Source organism: Exophiala viscosa (assembly GCF_022695815.1).
Source record: "Exophiala viscosa unplaced genomic scaffold EDD37scaffold_14, whole genome shotgun sequence".
Classification (NCBI taxonomy): domain Eukaryota; kingdom Fungi; phylum Ascomycota; class Eurotiomycetes; order Chaetothyriales; family Herpotrichiellaceae; genus Exophiala; species Exophiala viscosa.
This window is the reverse complement of record NW_026944366.1, coordinates 380,181-398,706: the sequence shown is the minus strand read 5'-3', so window position 1 is coordinate 398,706 and position 18,526 is coordinate 380,181. Positions and strand designations below refer to the sequence as shown.

Below are 18,526 nucleotides of genomic sequence, written 5' to 3'. Positions count from 1 at the left end.
CATCTCTCTACTCGCTTTTATATATCATCGTCACTCTACTACTCGACATCTTACCTGGACATGCCGCTCCTTTCCAATGTGCCAGCCCTTCGATTGACGCTTGCTTACGCCCTTCATGACCCTTCGTGCCTCTTGCCACACAGAACCATCCCAACTCTACTCTCACTTCCACTGCCGGTCGGTCCTTGCCTCCCAACGAACCCCACGATTCGGGCTATCGTCTTAGACAAAGACAATACTATTTGTCCACCCGAGACAGCTAAGCTACATTCATCATTCGTCAATAAGATTGAGAAGATCAAACAGTCGTCAGAGTTCTCCCACAACGCCCACAGCATATTGATAGTATCGAATACAGCAGGCAGTTCTGCAACTCCAGAGCACGAAGCAGAAGCCAAGCTGCTCGAAGCCGAGCTTGGTCTTCCTGTCCTGAGACAGCATCCAGACCGTAGGAAGCCTCTCTGCGGACCGGACATACTTGAGTACTTCAAACAACATGGTGTCACAGACAACCCAAGGGAGATAGTTGTAGTGGGAGACCGACTTGCTACCGATGTTCTTGTGGCTCACCAGATGGGCAGCTGGAGTGTTTGGTGCAGGAACGGCTGGAGAAATCCCGAGATACCCGGAAGGGACTACAGAGGCTTCTTAAGCAAGATGGAAAATCGATTCGAGCGAATCATGAGGGGTGGTCTCCAGAAAACTGCACCTCTACCAAGGACGACGTTACCTATGAAAGAGCCTTGAAGTCGCTGAAACGGCACACACAAAGTTCAGTATTGACACCAGCTTCCATGAGCACCATACCAATATCCCGGGGATTTGAGACCGCAGTACATGCTCCTGGCACGCCTGCACGCCATGCCCGGTTCTTGTGAATTTGCCATCAGCAAGCATTCCATCCTCTCCGTCTGGCAAGAGCACTGAAGACACCGGCTCTGTACAATTCACAGCGTATGGCGTGTGGTCACCATAGCTGTCCGGCTTCGGCCAGAGAGGCGGCCATTCAGTAGAAACTATGATTTTTCCTGTGGCTCACTGGAAGATCCAGACATAAGTGTCGGGCTTCCATTTGAGATATCGACATCCTTGGAGGGACTGTTGTATGCAGGTAGAGTCTCGTCGGCTTTGTGCGACGTGGTACGTATGGCAGGAAGTTCGGACGCTGATGGGAAATTGTATCGACTGGTAGACGGCTGTGAATTCGAGGATGATGTCTCCGCTGCCGGGCTTGAAGGCGTCTCTCTCGGGCTGAACGGCGTTTCTGCTGGGCTGAGCGGCATGGTTGACATCCGCTGCACGCCTCTTCTGACCAGTTGACTGGCATCCGAAGTCATTCTTCGGCTCGTAATTTGGGCGATGGCATCTTTCATCTTGAATCTGTTTTCTTTGATCTTCACTTCTATCCGTCCGGAAATGGGGACCTTGGTCCAGTCGGAGTCGCCTTCCATCAACATGAACCTCGCTGCTTCGAAGAAGACTGTATGACTAGAACCGGAGTTCTCAATGCACCAGGCGTGTTTCAGGTCGATTTGGTGCTTTATACACGTCGTTCTGGCCGAGACTATAGCGTCTACAGTCTCTTCGCGGCCAACGTTTCTGTCGCTGCCATTTGTGTTATCCTGGAAATCTGGTGCCAGAAGGTGGTTTAGTTCCATGCGACTGGGATTGGGGCTGTCATATTGAAAGAACAAGGACTTTAGACATTGGAGGCCTTGTGGAGACTTGTTCGAAATGGAAGTGTATGAGAGGGTGTGCTCTGTGACATAGACTTTGTTCCCCATGGTGTACGAGAGGTTAGCTGTCTTGGACGTGTCATCTGCTAGTTGTGAGAGACTGTCGCAATGCGCGGGGAGCTTTGTGGACGACGATAACGTGTAGTGTATATATAAATGAAGTCGACAGTGCCTGATCGACAGTGACCTTTGGTGGCTGTGGTTGATTCAAAGGGTCTTCATCACGAAACAACCAATCTCCACCTTGACCTTGCGGCCAGGCTCCCATTTCATGTAGCCTAACTCAATAGGGCACATTTGGTGGTGATTAAGGCGTCCTACTGACGAAAACTCGAAACTTGGGGATGAGTGGGTAGGCACGTAGGATAGAGACTACCTAAGCTTAGATAATTGAGCCCTAATTCCCTCCCCCACGATGAGAAGAAAACACAATGCTCGGCGTTGATCGTCTTCAATTTGGACAACTCTCGTCCCTTCAGCCCCAACATTCACGCGACCATGTCCTCAGGCAGCAGCATTATGGACGAGGAGAACAGTATCTCCACCATTGTCAGCTAGGGGAGCTCTTCATAAGCTATGTGACACGTCCTTCCGCAACAGCTCTCATTGTCTTTCATCAGCCAGAGCTCTTGCACCGATTGGTTTCTTCATCATTTGGTTGACATTGGTCGACATTGGTCGTGGTGAACAGTAACCACAGGATCCGCAAAACAATCACTGCCATAGCGACTTTTCATCTTTCCCTTGCATAAACACCATCGATTGTCATTGATTCAATTTGACAGTCATGTCCGGCGTTGTTGCCAAATCACTTCCATTCACTCGTCACCAGAGCCTGCTGCGGGATGTGTGTTTCATCGCCGAAACGCGCGAATATTCTTTGAACAAGCAAGTCGTGGACCTTACCAAAGGCCGACATCATCTCTCGGTTGGCTTCGCGAGATTTGATATACATCTCAGGGGTACGAAAGGATCCAGGGATCGCCTTGTATACGTTCACCCAGTTTTTCAAGGTTTCCACCTCCATCCTCAGTTGTGTGTCGATGGGTGTGAGACTGCCCACGACTGATTCAACACACCACAGTCGTTCTCTTTGCAAGTCTGGGAAACGGGACAAGAGAACAATGCATTGTGCCTCGAGTCTCAATTTCCATCCTTCGTCCGGGAAAAAGCTGGGTAATGAAAGGGCTCGATTTGCACACCAGAGCTGCCATCTCGCCGTCGCCTGATCCAGCGCAGGCTTCCCGGCCGCGGTGTACATCTCAAACCCGAGCATACAGTCGAGCTTGTGTTTCATTGCGGGATATGCATGGTTTCCATCTGTCTGTTTGTGCGCACGAGCAAGACACAGAATCTTGTCCTTGATGTCCAAGAATGTCCCATCACCTGCGGATGTTGCGTACGCCTCTCTGAATTCGTTTCCCATTCTCTTTACCCGCGGCGCAAATCTCTTCTGTGCAGTCATGTCCTTCAATTTTTGATTGTATGCGGCTATCGAGCTCGTCAAGCTGGATTTCCCATTCTCATCTGCGCCTTCGATTGAGGTGCCAAAGCCGTTGACTCCGTGGCCAATCCAGAAGAGGAGGTCGTTCTCCAGTCGTCTCAGCAGTGCTTCTCGGTCTTTGCATTGGAGTATGTTACACATTCTTCTCTCCGACGCAAACTGCAGAAGAACAGTCCCGAGATGCCACGGTCCGCCTTGAGCCCCCTCAAGGAGATGAAGGGCAGGTCCCAGCATGTGGAGGTCGACTGCAGGGATGACTATTGTCTCGGAATTATCATGGCCTGCCACACTAACAATGACCTGAATCACAGGCTGACACGGAGGGTTCACCGTGTTCCAGCGTTGGAGATCTGGAAAGTGCTGTCGAAGGAGCTTGAAATGCCCAGAGTCCACTCGAATTGTGATGAAGCCGTTGACTTTGAAGAACAGGTCGCTTGCCTCCAGATGCAATTGCTTGCATACGCGAAAGATCTCGTTGTGCTTGTGCGGCGCCCGTTGGAGCGGAAATATGTTGCTCATGGGGTCATCTTCACAGCGAATGCCAAACCACCGCAGGCGCATCGGAGACCTAATTTCCATCGTGTGTCGCAAGATGTTCCACGCCACAGCAGGAAACCCTTGGGATTGAGCTACGACTTCGCGGTCGGGTTCAAAGGCAAGAGCACGACAAAGGATCTCGCGACGGACGTCTCCATGAACGTTCAACAGAGTTGGACGCTCGGCCGACGCCATCTTTGTCTTGGTCGAAGGTGTTTGTTGTCAGGATATTCAATAGTCGCGAAAAAACCAATACAAACTGCGCCCAGGCAGTGAAGCAAAAGAACGCTAGGACAAGTCGAGCGATCACCGATGTGTGTCTAGAGCCCGACATCAAGAGAGAACAAAGCTGGTGTGGTGAAGCATGGGCGGTCTCTGTCATCACCGGTGATTGCATTGTTCTATCTACGCCTGACGGCGACCGCTCTCATGCTGATACCAACCGACGATGGATGTCTCAATCCTCCTGAGCTCCATAGCTTGATAAGATCGCAAGACTCATCGTTGGTTGCTCGCCAAAATCTTCTTCCACCTCCTTTGTCCACAACAATAGAGACTATGGCGCTTCCAGACACCGCCAAAGTGCGAAGTCTAAAATCCTCGCTTAGCTATGCTCACGCGGTCCCGCTGTGTGAGCAATCAACACTGACAACCGTCCAGACCGAAGAAAAGATCAAGCACATTGCTTGCAACAGAAGTGACGAGTTCACAGCTTCCCTCATAGAGTCCCTCATCCGTGACGACGCAGACGATGAATGGCAGCCGCCGAAGAAGAGGAAGGAGAAGGACGAGAACAAGGACGAGGACGAGGACCAGGACGATATGACAGGGGGACGTCCGGCCTATCTGTTCCTCGTTGCCATTGTTACACTCCTCTTCGTCATTGCTGCGAGTTGAAGAGGAGTACTACTACCATATCACAACATAATGATCCTGCACAGACCTCCAGGCCTATCGTGCCGTTCTATCTTCGTCAGGGAGAGTCCCCTTGGTCAAGTATCGGGCCGTTTGTTGGGCGTCGAATGTGCCGTGGCGATATTGTTGAGCCGTTACGAGGAATTGACTTTGAGACCACGCCTTTCGTCATTTCCCTTCCCAGCACATGTTTGAGATTTAGCACTCCTGCTTACCTTGAGTCAGTGCTGGATGAACGGATGCGAAGACCCCTACGCGCGTGAGGTGAGTGGAAGTTGAGTGGGAGGTAACTTAGTATCTGGGCAAAGGCACATCTAGGAAGTCCCCCTGGCTGGCACAGCCTTACAAGCCCGGTGCTGTGATTGGCTCTTGGTGGGATGTCAGTAGTCAGCCCCAACCTTGTAAGGAGGTTATGTAATAATGAGAACGATGACAAAGACTACGATGGCCATCTGGCAGAGAAATGCACACTGTGTGCGGTCTCGCAAGACATGTCATTGTCGTAACTAAGCAGATCTGCCTTCCCTTTCCATGAGAGAAGCTACCTAAAACCAGCCAGCACGTTACCTACTGACGACCTAACTCCACGCTGTTCAACCATGCAAATTACCATCAAGTAAAAGTGTCAGATCGAAGACACCTTCAGCACTTCGTGATCGTCATGTTCTCATATCTCCCATCATTAAGCATTATGACGTCGTACTCTCGTCTCGGTACCAGAGTGGTATGCTGCAACCGAATATCGCCGTACGAGCGGCCTGCGATTAGGAAAGACCCCATTGCGACCTTCCCTACGGCGGCGCCCATCGAAAAGTCCAAATCAACCCGGTATAGCCCTTCTTCGGCTTCAAACGCGGTCCCAACAGTGCCGTGACAACCTGCTGACATCGATCGGCAACGGCCAAAAGGGTTTCTTTGTTAGTGCCTCGCTGTATTGGTTTGAGCAGGTCGGCGCTCAAGTCTCCTAGTGCCTGCCATTGTGGCGACTTTGCTTTGCCCTTCTCTTTTGCTTCTTTCCAGAAGATACTGCAAGTACCTTGGAGTCGGCGAATGCTGTAGGCTGCATTGAGGACATCATCCCGCTCAGCAAAAAGCCGTAGAAGCATAATCTCTAGTCGGATATTCCATTCCGGCAATGGCGTAGCACATGGCAACCGCAAGGCAAGCAGGCCGCTCGTGATGGCAAGTTCTCGAGCCAGGCGTGGCTCGAGACGGGTAGTGGTAGGGGCACATGTACTCGAAGCTTGCTGTTGAAGCAGAGTCTCGGTGACGTGATTAGGATCAGGCCCGCCACCATTTTGCTTAACATTGCTTTCTCCGTGGTTGCTTTTCTGGTCCGGGTCTTCAGCAGGTAAGCAGGGAGATGCTGGCGTTATTGGAGACGTGGGTGCCATTGGTGTCACCGGCGTTGCGGACCTTGCAGGCAATAAGGGGTCTGCTGGCGGCGTAGGCATTGTCGGCAAATCATTGAATACTTCGCTGGTCCCTTCGTCCGTTTGCTTCGGATTGATTGTGGCACTTTTCACGGGCGGGTGATCTGCGGATACCTTTCTCTCGGCCTGGACGGCCGGAGCACTGGTCAAAGCGATGCGCTGTAGTGAATCGCCTCGGAGCTCACACAGTCTGTAGGAGCTGAGAGCGATCAATTTGCAGACACGGTTGATACCATCCTTGGTTTTAGATGACACATCAACCAATTCACCAGTCCTGGTGCGAACTAAACTGCAGGCTTCGAAGCAGACTCTTTCGTAGAGCAGCTCCGCCCCCAGATAATTCGCTTGAGAGACGCAAACGTCGGCGTGAGCCATTATCTGCTCAAGGTAGGCGCAAATAGCACTGTAGGAATGGAGATTCGCGTCCGTATTACTAGCTTTCATGTGTTTGCTCAGCTCAAGACGTATTGACTCCAAGCGCTCCTCGGATAGTCCCTTGGTAGCAGACGCCTCTCTCCTGGATCCAGTGAGACTGTGGAACTCTACCGAATTGATCTGCCGGTGTAGCCATGGCAGAACGGCGAATTTGACGAAGGAATCTGTTCTGTTCGCATGTTTGTATCGGGGATGAGCTGATATGGTGAGATTGTATCGCATTCCGTGCGCAAACGGGCCCTTGTTCATGATCCACAGTGCATGCGTGAAGTCTGCAGCGTCCTTGTAGCTGCATATGTACACCGGAGTACTTGGCTTGACATTCTGACCACTGAATAGCATCACAGGCTCAAATGCCGAACCGCCGCTTGACAACCGGGTTGAAGGAAGAGGGCCCCAAACCGATATGCCATAATTTCTGAATTTTGCTCCCAGCCCTTTGATACCGGACTGTAAGGCAATCACCTTGTTCTCCGCATACAGCACCGTCTTGCCTTCACAGTAGAGCTTCCTGCATGTTTGCAATAGGGCCACATCGAGGCGACAATTGTTGATGACGGGCGGAAAGCCATCAATTTCTTGATTCCCCCTATGTCTGAAAGGTGCAGCTTCCAGTATCCGGCGTGGTTCTAGTCGGAGGAGTTCGCTGATGGTACGAGGATGTGCCCGGCGAGTGTATGATTTGCGATTGCGATCGATGCGTAAGAGATAGCGGAGGATCTTGAGACGTATCTCAACAGGTAGGCGCAGCAGATGCGATGTCGTTGGGGAGGGTTCGTTCGCGAAGGCTTCCTCCTCTTCACAATCAAGTATCAAACGCAGGGTGACAATCTCTCGCGATTGCAGAGGCATGTTCTCGGCATGGCACCGATCAAGCACAATAAGGTCGCACTCCAGTCAACCTGCGACACGTTGTTTGACTTGTTTGACCATCTATCTTCGGCACATAGAATGACAGAACGGAGTAGTGGGATTCACGCTTTGAAGGTTACGACAGGGCTGAAGTTCAAGGATGGAATGAGATTCATTTTCTTTCCCGGTGAAGTGAGCACAAAGTAAACGGTGAGGCATCACAGGCAGATCAAAGGAACCTTGGCTCTCGCCGCCTTCCTTCTACGGGAGGATGCCTGAAGAAGCCGATCAAACCACAGCCAAATGAATGGCGCCCAACAAGGCTGCTGGAAGTGTCATGATTAACGAGGCGACCATGAAGAACATGGGCAGTGGATGAATGCGGCAGGACGATCATATGACAGCACGTCACGTGCAGTATCAGCGCCGACAAGGTCGATAATATCTCACGTTCCCCTTGCTAATTGGATGCGATATACTCGACTCGACTTCTGTCTCAGAGTATCTGAGAATAGCTTCCCGTCTGTGACAATCCTCGATGTTCATATCTTCCAGGTCACCGTTTCCGGATCGCGTATCGTTTGGAAAAAAACATGCTCCAATATTAGCATTTGGGGCAGTCTCAGAGGGACACCTCAACTCGTATCCATCGTATCGCCATCCGACTTTCTCTTCTCTTTCACATATGCAACGAAGTCGTCGATCGCCATCGGCCAAGCACCATCTTCCTTCCACCATTCCAAGGACTCGCCGCCGGATTCTCGGGTCTTAGTGACGAGTTCGCCAACCATGTTCCACAAATCCTTGTTCACTGGTCTCTTGGTGTGAGATTCATAGAAGGCACACCACAGATCCAGCCATTTCGTTGATGCTGTACTCCACTCGATACCACCTTTACCAGATCGGAAGAACATATTCCAGAAGTCGATTGCCGAGTCCATCGGGACGCTTTTTTGGCCCTCTGGTTTGGCCAGCTTGAACGCGTTGCGGTATACTTGCTTGAAATAGGCAGGGTCCGAGGTGACTTTCTTCCGAAGAATGTCAAGGTACTGCGCTTGAGTAGCCGTTGAGTCGTATTGTTTGCTGCCGGAGGATACGCTGCGCCAGCCAGAGATGAAAGGTTCTCGCTCGAATTCGCCGATAGATGGGCATTGTAACAGGTTGCATATGGCCAAGTGAGCGACCTCGTCGAGTTCGACATTGAGATCGGTCAAGTACTTTTGAGCACCTTCTATCTCGAATCTGTCCGGGGCCTCTTTAGGTTTGTCTTCTCAACCATTAGCTACCGTCTAGGAGATGCAAGGATGGCCCTTACCTCGATATTGATCGAATAGTTTATTTAGGTTCTGCTGGGTTGGTGGTGTTGATGCATTGCCGGAACCACTCTGATAGAACCTGGAATGTAAAAGCCATGTCAGCATGTTCAACTTGATCGCTGTAACAACACGGACCGTCCAGACTGAGAACGACGACTTTTTCCAACTTTGCCTGACTTTGCTCTAGCTGGTGGACTGATGTTGGACACGCCTGAAGTAGACCCTGTTGTTCCAGGTATCGCCGACGTCTTAGCTTTCTTTGCAACCGCAGCCGATGGTGACATGTTGGTTGTCTTGCGTTTCTTTGGTGGCATAGCGAATGAAAAAATAACAAAGAAATGACCAAAAGAAACGATAGATGGACGCTCTTCTTTGACGTTTCGAGTTGTTGAAGGATTTGGGTGTTGAGAAGGAGCAGCCTGGCCCATCGAGGTCGAACGGCATCTGCAGTTTGAGGCAGTTGGTCTTGGCAGGGGACAACGCAATACCAGTGAGGAAGCAATCGACTGTCTTCAAGCAGTGCGGCCTACAGAGAACGCTGCCTGGAATAGTACGGATCATCTGGGCTAAAGTGCCTGTTGTGGCTTTGTCTTCACCTGGCATCTGGACGAAAGGCTTGACAACGCAGACGTCCAGACATTGACTCCAGCCGACGGATTCTCCCAATCTCGCGCCCCGACATCTCAGACTGAACGTGCGAAGGAACAATGGAGAAAGCAGATTGAGTGGCACTTACGAATCCAGAGCCCGTTCGACGTTCCAGTCATGATTCTTGAGAAACTGTGAGAAGGCTGTCTTAGTTACCAGATCTCCGTTTCCACACATTGCTCAAAATACCTTCGCCGCTATACTTTCCTTTGCCTGGGTAAAACTGACGAATTGTGTTATCGCCGACCTCTGGGATGAGGTATAGCTGGGCATGCTGTCGACGCCAACCGTCCAAAACGGCTGGCGCAGGGATTGACTTTGAGATCGATGGTCCGGGGTGTTGCGCAACCCGGGATCGATCAACAGTGTCCGATGCGTTCAGTATTCGCGTTGTTCAAGGGATGTCAATGATGAGATTGATCAATAATGAGCGCTTAAGGCGAAATGTATACGAGGTCGTGTGAAGAGACCTGGACGTGTCTCGTCTCGAATCGTTCACAAATTATTGATGACATAGGAGAGCGAACAGAAGCACTCGTAAAGATGCGGGCAACTTACGCGAGACCTATCTAATCTAATCTAATCTACCTGAGACTGCCATGTGGGGTATGACAGATGGTTGGTTTGTGCATGAGGGATATTTGTGTATCCGTACTGATCCCGATACTTCATGGCCGACGATAAGTGACCTATACCCGTGGCTATGCTTTCGCGTGGCTAGATCCAGCTCTTCGCTTCCCCGGTTCGTCGATCCCAAAAGGCCCATTATGGCAAATGGAAGTTGCTGCGGCACTCGAATGATTTACCCAAAGCAACTTCATGTACAGGCCCAGCGGAAGTTGTTGGTTATTTAATGCGGGTCGATCGACGATCAGGTACCGACCAAATTAGCGGGGGATATTGTGGCTGAATAAGGCCTCAATTTCTCTGGCCCAATCAAATCTAAGATGTGCAGATATAACGCCACCTATTGTGGCTGTAGCAGTTTCAGGTGCTTCGTCATATTCAACGAGGCGCAGTTGCGAACATTGGCAAGAAGTGAAATACATCTCTTGAAGCAGTCTCTCTACTTTGAGTCGGATCATTACTTGATCGATTTTCACTGCACCTTACACAGCCTGCACCATCACCTTGATCAACAGCAAAGTCGTCACTTTCTTCGGCTGTGATCCTTGCTCATCCGAAGGTACCCTGTAAGCTGTGGCCTCACTGCCTACTACCAAGACACGCAACTAACTCTTTTCAAAGAAAGAGCCTTGGCCTGCATACGAGATCATATACCACAGTATATCAGGCCTCAACAGTCTTTCACCTCTTCTCAACATCTTCCAAAAACCACTGAGATAGATTCTCAGCAGAACGAGACAACTCCCGAACCGACATCAGAAATGGGTGTAAGTTCTATCGCCGCAAAGGCCTGTTTACCCCTCGCTCGCCTTTCAAATCTGCCCCGCAAGAAGCCCAAATCACCCCTCCGAAAACTTGCCACAGAGCCTTCTGGGTACCTATACTGATGACGCGTATAGCTAGCTTCTAAGCTTGCCGCAGCACAGGGTGGGCAGTCTGCCTATCCCGGTGGTCCTCCCCAGAGTCTGCAGCCTGGTCAAGGTGCTCAAGGCCAAGGCGGATACGTAAGTAAAACTTGAAAAGATGCCATCATCAGAAGATAAGACGAGTGGGCAAACTGACGCATGAGACATCATCTAGAGCCCGGCTCCAGGCGGAGGTCAACAGCAGCAGCAGCAACAGTATCAGGCATATCCAGGTGGTCCGCCCACCGGTGGTGCTTCGGTAAGTTCCTGATCTCAACTTTTTGTCCGTCTCTTGGCCAGCACTCTTGCGTCACTCCTCTGTCCGTTGCGAACATCATTCACATATCCACTCGTTGTCGTGAGTGCAAACCAACAACGGATCTATTTTTACAACTTGGGCTGCACGACACCTCTGGGTCAATTCTGTCCCAGCAAACATACAATGAGTAAATTCTCTCGCTTGGCTACAGCTGCGCCGGCAGCAGCATCAGGTACTACGCCATATCCCCAAGCGCAACAACCCTACTCTTCGCAACCTCCAACGAGCCCATACCCGCAACAAGCATCTTCACCTTACAATCAACCAGTAGTACCACCGCGACCGAGCGCTTCACCTCAACCATATCAACAGCCATCATGGCAAGCGCCGCCACCGCAGCAACAACCACAATATGGGCAGCAACTCGGCGTGCCGCAACAGGGAGGGTATCAGTCTCCGCAGCCACAAGCCGCATACACCTCATATCAATCACAATACCAGCCGCCTAACCAGTATGGCCAGCCACCGTATCAGCAGCAGCAACCGCCCAGCAGTGGATATGGATATGTTCGTCACAGCGCGTTGCTTTTTCTTGTACATTCACTGCTATCAATGGCCATAACTAACCTTTTCTCTTTATACAGGGCGGTCCTCCAGGTCAAGGTCAAGGCCAGTCCCCCTATCCCGGCGTTCCACAAGGCGGTCCCCAAGGCGGTCCCCAAGGCGGTCCCCAAGGCGGCGCACCTCAACAATATGGCGGCCAACCCTCTTACGGCGGCGGAGCTCCTGCGGCACCAGTGGGCAATGCAGGCGCATACAAACAGCTTCTCCAAGGCACAATTCAAGAGAAAGGACTCCAGAATTTCTACCCACCAGGCCATCCATTGCTGGACCAGATAGCCAACCGAGCTGGCCAACAAGTCGCATCACTCGCTCAAACATGGCGCATCAATCCTGAGATCGCGTCTGATATTGTCAAGCTTGCCTTGTACGATGTGATCCTTTATATCGACGACAGCGGAAGCATGCAATTCGAGGAGAATGGCGAGCGTATCGATGATCTCAAGCTGATATTGTCACGAGTCGCCCATGCAACCTCTCTGTTTGACGAGGACGGCATCCAAGTCCGCTTCATGAACTCGCCGGAACAAGGTAACAACATTCGCAGCGAGCAGCAAGTAAACGACATGGTTGCCCGCACCCGGTTCTCTGGCTTGACACCCATGGGACGAGAATTGCAAAACAAGATCCTTGGTCCCTTGGTTCTCGGGGCTGCTCGTAGTGGTGCCCTGCGGAAACCCGTGCTGGTCATCACCATCACGGATGGACAGCCAACCGGTGAGAGCTCTGGCGACGTTGCCAAGATCATTAGAAACGCGTCGGACGAGTTGTCAAGGAACCCTCGTTATGGGAAGGGCGCAGTGGCATTCCAATTCGCGCAAGTCGGCAATGACCTCAAGGCCCGGGAGTTCTTGAGCAAGTTGGACGAGGAGCCGTCGATCGGAGACATTATTGACTGCACATCCAGTGAGTTTGGTCACGAGCCTAGCTGACGAGGTTACTAACCAGCTGAACAGACTACGAAGTCGAGGCCGACGAGATGTCTCGCGCCAACCCGCCAGTCAACCTCACGCCTGAATTGTGGCTGATCAAACTGCTCTTGGGAGCCATCGATTCATCATACGACACCAAGGACGAGAAGAGCAGTGCTCCGCGACCTCCGCAAGGAGGATATGGCGGTCCACCTCCCCAGCAAGGCGGATATCCACCGCAAGGTGGCTACGGTGGTGGTCCTCCTCAACAAGGTGGTTACGGTCAACAACAGGGTGGCTATGGTCAACAGCAGGGCGGGTATAACAGACCACCTCCTCCACCACAGCAAGGCGGTTATGGACAGCAGCAGGGTGGTTATCCAGGACAACAGGGAGGCTACGGAGCACCTCCTCCACCACCTCGCTATTAGGTTGGGCATGCAGCAGCGAAAGCATGGCATGACGGGCACAGTGGTGTCGAGGACGGGCATACGATGCGCTAAGCTTGTGCTAGGTCTAACAACGTCAAGCATCAATGTTCCAGAAGCAAACGTCATCAATAACGTAGTACATGCTGCAGCGACTCGGGCTGAGCGATATTTGTACGATGCGAACAGTATGAGAGCTGACGGAAAGCGGACATTCGTGACTTCGCAATCATCTTTAGCTGAGAGCATACTCCGTCGAGCAACCAGGCTAGCTGGCTACGAATGATTGACAAAAGCATTAATTTCAACATCTCCTGTCGGAATTTCCTATGTTTGATCACCGATTCGCTACGTTATGTGCGGAAAGGGGATATAGACAGATGAAGTATTGATTCCCTGGTTGTCAGCTTGACTTCGTAAACGCCAGCCTGACTTAACGTTGATCACCCCGAGATGCGGTGCGACAATAAGTATACGAAGACAGCGAGCGCGACGCAGAATCGGTGATTTCAATATGGACGGTTCCTGGCTGGATCCGAAAGTTGAGATATGCAGCATACGATCATGTCGTGCCATTTTCGGGTCAGGCCCATGCGGCGCATATGCATTGTAGATCGGAACTTGCCCTTGCATTGTGTCGCCCGTCGTCGATGGAAAGAAAACAGATGACGCGACGCAATAGAAAGGCTCCCAGGTGGTGATTTCTCCACGCTCTGAGTCATTCGTGGTCTATCGCGGTCTTGATGCGCTATTTCTTGATTTGATGCTTCGCTACAAGACCCTGGTGGCGACACAGGTGGCATGACCTGATTTTCTCGGTTGACGCTGCGCCGAAACGCGCGCTACCTGTGAGACAGACATTCCTCATGCCGTCGTCATATCTCAGGGCGACATGACAGTCGACGTCGAGTTGGGGAGCAAAAGCAAACTTGAGCAAGTTTCAGAATTGCGGGAAGTATCATCCTCTGCAGGTGGACATGCTTGAGAGATTTTCTCTGATCAATGAGAACCTGCTCATCGGTACTACATATGACATGGTCAGCGATGAGTGTGGCAAGCACGACGGATCCTGAGCACAAGACCAGGAGGACAGCAATGTTCCTTGGCTCTGGCGTTATGATCATCTGGGAGCAAGTTTTCCTCAAGAATCATGCCCGCGTCCCGTTGCCAAGGGGACTCAAGACTTCTCCAGTCCCTGCAGTATTGTCGTGGCTATACTTGGTAAGACTGGGTTGTTTTTGCCTCAAAGCCAAAGCGGTCCGACAGGAAAGATCTGTGATGTTACATGAGATGAGGCAACGGAAAAAAACTTCTTGACCCTTCGACTGCGAGATGGGGCGTGTGCACGTATACCTGGGGTAGACCTTCCAAAAGAAACGGTCAATGCGCTACAGGCCAAGTGTTTCAGGATATTTTTGTGTGAATTTTTCTTCAGCATTCGCGGACGCGTTCTAGGTCTGTGCCGTGAAGACGACGTTGCAACATTCTTCAAAATGTCTGGGTTACAAGGGTGCAACTGAGATGACGGTAGCCGGCAGAACAACGGCTGGTAAAGCTGGTCGATGAGGTCTAGCCGTGATTGTTGATGTGTTTAGGAGTAGCTTTTTGGCATGCGAGATGTTTTTCTTGCGAATACCTCTTTTTGGCAGTTCAAGCAGAGGCTGAAGCGGTGTGGAGGTGGTTTTTTCTCCGCGGTTCGCAATGAAACGGCAAGGGATTGGCTGAGGAAGCGAAACCCAAAGCAAGAAGAAAAGACAGGGGTTAACAAAAGTCAAGATGGCTGAACTGTGGCAGCATGACGGAGAGTAAGGTTTCGGTATCAGTTTGGGTCGGATGGTGGTAAACGACGGGAGGTTTTTGTGGTCTGGGAAACGTCAGGAAGGTGAATTTCGATATTGACGGAGCGGAGCAACATTATTGTAGCATGGATTGATTGAGGCTGTTTAACGGATGAGGGCCGGGTGACAGCTGACAATAACTGAGTGAGTGAGTGAGTCAGTCCAATTGAGAATCATGATGATGTGCGTAGATACAGAAAGAAAACGTATAATCGATGACTCTGATTAATTGATTCAATTGTTACAATAATGAGTTTGAAGCTTGATGGACGATGACTAACAACAGCGGTTACAAAGAAAGTGTAAGATGAGACGGAGATGGATAAGATGGAGATGGCAGTTGGAGCGAGAGTCGCAGGTGCAGCTGCATGTGCAAGTGCAAGTGCATCCCGCCCGTAGCAGTGGATTTGGGCTGAACGAGTCTGAGTGACTCTGACAAGCCCAGGTAGTGAACCCTTAGAAAAACACACCGACTTGGAGGACTTTTGGTACAGTGATAGGGACAGTTAGTGGGGAATTCGTCTTTGCTGCACGTCACATTAGCATGCGAGGCACAGCAGATGCCCTGTGGCCCCTGTGGATTGCCCTTGTAACCCTGGAACTCTCCAGCCAATCGAATGGGCAAATCTGCTCAAAGGGCCCAATACCACTTTCTCTCTTGGTTCTGTCCTTTTGACTCTCTTTTTTCGCTTGAAACCCATGAAACAGATCACGAGCAATGGCCTGATTATCCAGGCACCCTGGGAACTGAGCGCAACAATGGATCTTGACCCTCAAAATGCAACCCTGGTCAAACCACTCAGACCGTCTCTGGCAGGCCTTCCCAAATTGGGGGCTTCACAAGGCGGACCAGGGTCAACTCGGTCACTGACACCAGGGGTCTCACGTATTAAACGGTGAAGGAAGAATATTACTTGCATATTTGCTGACTCTGACTCTACCAGCTACAAACTGACTATCGACTGAATAAATATTCATATATCTTTCGGGAATCCGCCTCTTCTAGACTCACATCTACTTTCCCAATCCATCAAGTCATCTTACCACTAGATGAAGCAGAAAGTGTCTGTGCTCAGCACTCTCCCTCAAATTTATCGGCAAGATTAAGATTTATCGAATACAATACATACCAACCCCTCACCTCACCTCATACTTCATATCTACAAAAGAATTCACTTGGATATAAACTACACATCATGTCCATGCAAGTTCCAACCATTCGAATTCAACGCCCATCAATCACCACAATGCCTTCCACCTGTGCATCCAAGGCTGCCCTGCTCAAGGGTCTCCGACCTGTCTTCGCCAGCCAGCAACAAGTCGCTGCCACTCAAAAGGTCCTCTCCATGGCATGCCAGACATCTTGCATCTACTGCGACATCTGGCAGTTGGCTGCTCTCACCGCCACACATATGCCCTTGGCTGCCCGATACAACCTCCGCTCCAATTCACCAACGAGCTCACCAACATCCTCAACTCCGTCAAGCCCGACGTTCTCTCCAATGTCGAGAACAACATCAGAATCAACACTATACCCACACATCTCGTCTGCCGCAAAGAGGATCGAAGCTCAAATGCAAACTCAACGGTCACAACTCTCATCCATCCTCAGCTTCTGCACGGTATCCGGAGTGGAGGGGTGTGAAGGTCTCCGAGTCGCTCATGACAGATGCTCGGCAGCCGTTGAGGACCTTCTTGACCAAGAAGAAGACCTGGAAGAAGAACTTCTCGAAGAGCTTCAGGACCAGTACGACTACGACTACGGTTATGCTTCGCAGTACGCTTACTCCGACGACAAAACATACGAATACCCCCAGCAGAGACGGCCGAGCTTGGTCGACGTGGCAATATAGACTCATGGTCTTGTTGTGGTGGAATTATTTGGGCAGCGTTCTAGCGACACAAAAGCAAGCGAACAACAGTCTTTACTATTTGGAAACTTCAGAACCCAGCTTGAAGATATGGGGGTTTTGAGCAGCAGCCTGCTCTGACCAACAGAGGCCTTATGACATGACATACCTACGAGATGATTCAGTGTATCACAAATGATAAGATACTAATTCTTAATCACATCCACTCTGACCTGCTATCTTCCTGTGCAACTTCTTCCCTTTCCGTCCGCCTATCTCGACGTTCATCGTCAAAGTGGCATGATACTCGCGATAAATCATTATCAGACGCGTTCCAGACACTTACAGAAAGCCTTTTTGCGCGTCGATAGTGAAGCAAACTATGGGCATACTACGCTGTCAATAGATCAGCATACAGTTTCCCGTCCCGGTCATTCACGGACGCCCGACCATGCCTATTCCGTGCTAGAATCACCCAGGATGTGCTTCCGACTTTTGAAGGCTGGCTCAGGCGGTCCGAGCTGAGAGTCCGTGCGATTGGGTGACAGCACTATGACAGCGTTGAGTGGTGCCGGGCAGCGCCACGGATGCGCATCTTTGGAGATCACAAATTCACCAATGCTCAAATGCTGCCGTAACGTGAACAGTGCGCTTCAGCCTTTTTTTTTCTCCCAGACAGCCACCGACCACCGTAAATGGTTCGTTTGGCAACTATCGACTTTCTGGAAATTCTCTTTCCCATGGTTGACATGTCGGATCATGCTGTCATGAACGAGGCCAGACCTGATGATCGACACTCCGCGAAATACAACGAGTATCGTATGACTTGCGAGCTCTGATTCTGGGTGACCTGATGCTGGCTATGGGAGGCTTATGGTGACCGCAAATTGCTAGTTAAGCGATTAAGCGAATACTGGCCGCAATAATTCCCGACTCGAGTTCGACAAGTGGACAGCCCTACAGTAGTAGATGCCCCCTGTAGTCATCTTTCACCCGGGCTAATGCATGCAGGCGGTAAGCGGTCAGGGTCTTGTTGGCATGGTGTGTTGCACAACGAAGCCCGAAAGCCCGGGTAGCGGCTCTTTTGGGGGCTGTCGCAAGGGTAAGCTCTTCACGGGTCAATATCCCGACCCGGCGCCCGTATGCTACAGACTTGTTGCTGGGATACTGCGTAAGAGGAGTTCCGGTCAGCTGGTTTGCCAATCGAAAATTGCCTGAAGCGGTGACTTTGCATATTTAATGTGTGGAGGAACACGAGTTACGCGATGGTGTATGCACCTAGTTGGCGAAAGTGCGAGATACGGATATCGGACTTGCACAGTGGTACAACACCTCGTTCATTGAATACATGGTGCTGTGCACGATCAGGCTCCGAAGGAACATTTCCGGTAGTGCTTGCGCACAGCACCTGATGCAGTTATATTGACGACCACGTCAAGGCGTGATGTTATTCAGTGTGTTGATGAACAACATGCCTAGTAGATGACCCGGCCGTAGAAGACTACTGAGAAGCCTGTTCGCGAGTTGACTTAGCGCACGAACGACCCAATAAAGCCATCAACATCAGGGCGGGTCACTTCGCGGGGCTCGATACTGTGATGTTCCTGATTGCTTCGATATGCTCGATCAACGAAACCCAAAGCAATGATACTGTATGTCTCGCAAATTGACTGCACTAAATTATGTCTGATTACAAACGATAGTTCGTTAG

General features: G+C 50.9%; 8 protein-coding genes across 8 annotated transcripts; 4 read left to right on the top strand and 4 right to left on the bottom strand.

The window, feature by feature from the left end:
- Positions 1-891, top strand: EDD37DRAFT_185552 (HAD superfamily phosphatase). Its single transcript, XM_062810010.1, has one exon. The coding sequence runs from the start codon at positions 61-63 to the stop codon at positions 745-747; it is 687 nt and encodes a 228-aa protein (XP_062665972.1). The 5' UTR covers positions 1-60; the 3' UTR covers positions 748-891.
- EDD37DRAFT_185542 (uncharacterized protein) lies at positions 882-2,085 on the bottom strand. The gene has a single exon (XM_062810009.1). The coding sequence runs from the start codon at positions 1,782-1,784 to the stop codon at positions 1,017-1,019; it is 768 nt and encodes a 255-aa protein (XP_062665971.1). The 5' UTR covers positions 1,785-2,085; the 3' UTR covers positions 882-1,016.
- Positions 2,086-2,544: 459 nt separating this feature from the next.
- Positions 2,545-3,972, bottom strand: EDD37DRAFT_613341 (uncharacterized protein; the record flags this gene model as incomplete). The annotated part of the gene is made up of 1 exon (XM_062815441.1): positions 2,545-3,972. One exon carries the CDS (start codon positions 3,970-3,972, stop codon positions 2,545-2,547), a length of 1,428 nt encoding a protein of 475 aa, XP_062665970.1.
- Positions 3,973-4,089: 117 nt separating this feature from the next.
- Positions 4,090-5,148, top strand: EDD37DRAFT_184594 (uncharacterized protein). Its single transcript, XM_062810007.1, has one exon. The coding sequence runs from the start codon at positions 4,207-4,209 to the stop codon at positions 4,672-4,674; it is 468 nt and encodes a 155-aa protein (XP_062665969.1). The 5' UTR covers positions 4,090-4,206; the 3' UTR covers positions 4,675-5,148.
- Positions 5,149-5,483: 335 nt separating this feature from the next.
- Positions 5,484-7,412, bottom strand: EDD37DRAFT_570162 (uncharacterized protein; the record flags this gene model as incomplete). Its single annotated transcript, XM_062814263.1, has 2 exons — positions 5,484-5,993; positions 6,096-7,412. 2 exons carry the CDS (start codon positions 7,410-7,412, stop codon positions 5,484-5,486), a joined length of 1,827 nt encoding a protein of 608 aa, XP_062665968.1.
- A 516-nt stretch (positions 7,413-7,928) lies between these two features.
- On the bottom strand, positions 7,929-9,904 carry EDD37DRAFT_184623 (Cullin binding-domain-containing protein). The gene is made up of 4 exons (XM_062810008.1): positions 9,566-9,904; positions 9,465-9,508; positions 8,728-8,807; positions 7,929-8,679 (listed from the first exon to the last, which is right to left on the bottom strand). Exons 1-4 carry the CDS (start codon positions 9,647-9,649, stop codon positions 8,048-8,050), a joined length of 840 nt encoding a protein of 279 aa, XP_062665967.1. The 5' UTR covers positions 9,650-9,904; the 3' UTR covers positions 7,929-8,047.
- A 1,446-nt stretch (positions 9,905-11,350) lies between these two features.
- On the top strand, positions 11,351-13,118 carry EDD37DRAFT_550811 (uncharacterized protein; the record flags this gene model as incomplete). The annotated part of the gene is made up of 3 exons (XM_062813683.1): positions 11,351-11,734; positions 11,812-12,694; positions 12,745-13,118. Coding segments are annotated over 3 exons (1,641 nt in total), but the record flags the coding sequence as incomplete, so codon positions are not given.
- A 3,094-nt stretch (positions 13,119-16,212) lies between these two features.
- EDD37DRAFT_613336 (uncharacterized protein) lies at positions 16,213-16,818 on the top strand (the record flags this gene model as incomplete). The annotated part of the gene is made up of 1 exon (XM_062815440.1): positions 16,213-16,818. The coding sequence occupies one exon, from the start codon at positions 16,213-16,215 to the stop codon at positions 16,816-16,818; it is 606 nt and encodes a 201-aa protein (XP_062665965.1).
- Between the last annotated feature and the right edge of the window lie 1,708 nt (positions 16,819-18,526).